This window comes from Mus pahari, chromosome 10 (genome assembly GCF_900095145.1).
Source record: "Mus pahari chromosome 10, PAHARI_EIJ_v1.1, whole genome shotgun sequence".
Taxonomy (NCBI): Eukaryota; Metazoa; Chordata; class Mammalia; order Rodentia; family Muridae; genus Mus; species Mus pahari.
The window spans coordinates 32,943,945-32,947,684 of NC_034599.1; the positions used below are offsets into that span (position 1 = coordinate 32,943,945).

General features: G+C 35.8%; 1 protein-coding gene across 1 annotated transcript; it reads left to right on the forward strand.

Annotated features, from left to right (window-relative positions):
- The first annotated feature begins 2,227 nt into the window (after positions 1-2,227).
- LOC110328135 (olfactory receptor 143-like) lies at positions 2,228-3,282 on the forward strand. The gene has a single exon (XM_021207502.1). The coding sequence runs from the start codon at positions 2,319-2,321 to the stop codon at positions 3,258-3,260; it is 942 nt and encodes a 313-aa protein (XP_021063161.1). The 5' UTR covers positions 2,228-2,318; the 3' UTR covers positions 3,261-3,282.
- Positions 3,283-3,740: the final 458 nt, after the last annotated feature.

Below are 3,740 nucleotides of genomic sequence, written 5' to 3' on the forward strand. Positions count from 1 at the left end.
CATAGTGGAGCATGTGTCCTTATTACATGTTGGAGCATATTCTAGATATATGTCCAGGAGTGGTATATCTGGGTCCCCAGGTAGTACTATGTCCAATTTTCTGATAAACCACCAGACTGATTTCCAAAGAAGTTCTATCATCTTGAAATCACAACCTCACCAGCATATGCTGACAGCTGTGTTTTTTGATCTTATCCATTCTAACTAGTGCGAGGTTGAATCTCAGGGTTGTTTTGATTTGCATTTTCCTGATGACTAAGGATGTTGAACAGTTCTTTAGGTGCTTCTCAGCCATTCGGTATTCCTCAGTTGAGAATTCTTTGTTTAGAACTGTACTCCATTTTTTAATAGGGTTATTTGGTTCTTTTGAGTCAACTTCTTGAATTCTTTGTATATCTTGGGTATTAGTCATCTATCAGATGCAGCATCGGTAAAGACCTTTTACCAATCTGTTGTTTGCCTTTTTGTCCTATCAACAGTGTCCTTTGTCTTACAGAAGCTTTGCAATTTTATGAGGTCCCATTTGTCAATTCTTGATCTTAGAGCTTAAGCCATTGGTGCTCTGTTCTGGAAATTTTTCCCCTATGCCCAATTGTTTGAGGCTATTTCCCACTTTCTCTTCTATTCCTTTCATTGATTTATGTGGAGGTTCTTGATCTACTTGGACTTGAGCTTTGTACAAGGAGATAAGAATGGATCAATTTTCATTCTTCTACATGCTAACTGCCAGTTGAGCCAGCACCATTTGTTGAAAATGCTGTCTTTTTTCCACTGGATTGCTTTAGCTCCTTTATCAAAGATCAAATAACAATGGGTGTTTAGGTTGATTTCTGGGTCTTCAACTCTATTCCCTTGATCTACCTGCCTGTCTCTGTATCAATATCACGCAGTTTTTATCATGACTGCTCTGTAGTATAGCTTGAGGTCAGGAATGGTAATTGCACCAGAAGTTCTTTTATTGTTGAGAATAGTTTTCACTATCCTAAGTTTTTTATTATTCCAGATGAATTTGCAAATTGTTCTTTCTAACTCTGTGAAGAATTGAGTTGGAATTTTGATGGGGATTGCATTGAATCTGTAGATTGCTTTCAGCAAAATGATCATTTTTACTATATCAATCCTGCCAATCCATGAGCATGGGAAATCTTTCCATCTTGTGAGATCTTCCTTGATTTATTTTTTCAGAGAATTGAAGTTCTTATACAGATCCTTTCACTTGCTTATTTAGCTCATGTCAATGTATTTTATATTATTTTTGACTATTCCCTAATTTCTTTCTCAGCCTGTCTATCTTTTGTGTAGAGAAAGGCCACTGATTTGTTTGAGTTAATTTTTATATCCAGGTACTTTGCTGAAGTTGTTTATATGGTTTAGAAGTTCTCTGGTGGAATTTTTGGGATCACTTAAGTATACTATCATATCACCTGCAAATAGTAATATTTTGACTTTCTCCTTTCCAATTTGTATCCCTTTGATTTCCTTTTGTTGACTCTGATAAAGGGATGAGTTACCCATGGAGGGAACTAACAAATTGACTAGAACTTTTAATCTCAGAAGATCCAATGTTTGTTCTGTGGTACTGAATGCATGCACAAGTTACTAATTAAAACTCTCCAGGCACACATCCAACAGGGAGGAAATCATAAAGAAGAGAATAATTTCCTGAGATCCTAATGAATTTTCTCAGCAATCTTGGCTTTGAAATAAGTATTCTCATTTGACTGAGGCAAAGCTTTAGAGACTTACATAAATTTGCTATTTATTTTGTATATGTGAAATAAAACATGTCAAGAAAATTTCAAAGAGAAATTCCCTATGTACCTCTTCTGTGAATTCAAAAATACATTGTGCTGATATCTATAACTTTTTTTTATTATTGAATACTTGGGCCTCTCAGTATAGTAAGGAGAAAGGCTCTAAGAGATTCAGAACACAAAGAAACTCCAGACAAGCAAAGGTAAGCACAAAACCATCCTTGTCCTGGCTATGTATCTTGAACCTGAAGATTATCAAAATTATGAATGCTGTGTAAATGTTCTTATGCATTGCTCTTTTCAGTTTTAATTGTCAGTAAAGAATAAGGAAAGAGATGGAATAACATTAAAAATTCATGCTTTCTGGACAGATACATATATTATTAGGAGAATAGAGAGGAAATAATGGGTTCTCAGAGTTGACATGAGTAGTTGGAGATCTTTGTATGGCTTGCTATATGCCTCTTTGACACAAGCTTAAAAGCCAATAATTTTACCTTATTCCTCTGGAGTCAAAAGTGAATTGCTTGGTAGTATAATCTTCTATTCTTACAGAGGCCATCGATGAAGCAAATGGCTACAAAAAATGACTCTTCAGTGTCTGAGTTTATTCTTATGGGACTGACAGACCAACCTGAGCTCCAGTTGCCCCTGTTTTTCCTGTTCTTGGTGAACCATACTGTTATAGTGGTGGGTAATTTGAGCTTAATGAGTCTTATCTTCTTAAACTCCAATCTCCACACTCCCATGTACTTTTTCCTTTTCAATCTGTCCTTCATTGATTTTTGTTATTCATTTGTTTTTACACCCAAAATGCTGATAAGTTTTGTTTCAGAGAAGAACATCATCCCTTTTACAGGATGCATGACTCAGCTGTTTTTCTTCTGTTTTTTTGCTCATTCTGAGAGTTGGGTGCTGACAGTCATGGCCTATGATCGCTATGTGGCCATCTGTAAGCCGTTACTGTACAAGGCTATCATGTTACCTAGGATCTGTTGTCTGCTGATGTTTGCATCATATTTGATAGGGTTTTCCAGTGCCATGGTTCTTGTAGGTTTAATGATTAGGCTTAACTTTTGTAATAACAATGTCATCAATCACTACATGTGTGACATCTTCCCTGTCCTTCGGATCTCCTGCAGTAACACCTATCTCAATGAGCTTGTGAGTACTGCTGTGGTGGGTACAGCTATCATTTTATGTAGCCTGATTATCTTTATCTCATATTCTATGATCCTTTTCAATATCCTTCATATGTCCTCAGGTAAGGGTTGGTCCAAAGCCCTGGGCACTTGTGGGTCCCACATCATAACTGTTAGTTTCTTCTATGGATCTGGGCTCCTTGCTTATGTCAAGCCATCATCTGCTGAGACTGTGGGTCAAGGAAAATTTTTCTCAGTATTTTATACATTTTTGGTGCCCATGCTGAATCCCCTTATTTACAGCCTCAGGAACAAGGATGTCAAAGTCGCTGTGAAGAAAACCATAAAGAGAATCACAAGTTAATTGAACAAGTTTGACTGGTTTGCTTTCATTTCTTGTCTATTCCTTTACCTTCTCTTTATATTTTGACAAAATTAATATGTCAAATACTACAATACTGTCTTGTTTCTTATCACGAATTGTAAATCTGTGTGTGACTTGTTTGGGATTAGATACTCTCAAATTCAAGATGGTGTTTATTATCTGTGTCAGACTATGAACCTATTGTGCTAATAATCTTACATATGTGTTATTTGTAACCCATTTCTTTCTCACTTTTTGAAGTCACTTTAAAAACTAGTCACCAATTTGAAAGTCTTATTACCTACACATGTATTTTAAAATGATAACGATGAGAAGAATTATAGTTTTTTCAGAACTATCACAATTTCAGGAATTACTTGGTGTCTCCTTTAGTGTGGTTTTTATTCTAGGCTTTTAGCTTCAAGCCTGTGATGGAAGTTTACAATTCACTGGAGTTAGCTTTTATATTTAGATGTATTT

Excerpts from the sequence above, each read along its gene's own strand:
- LOC110328135 (XM_021207502.1), top strand. The coding sequence starts at position 2,319 with ATGAAGCAAATGGCTACAAAAAATGACTCTTCAGTGTCTGAGTTTATT.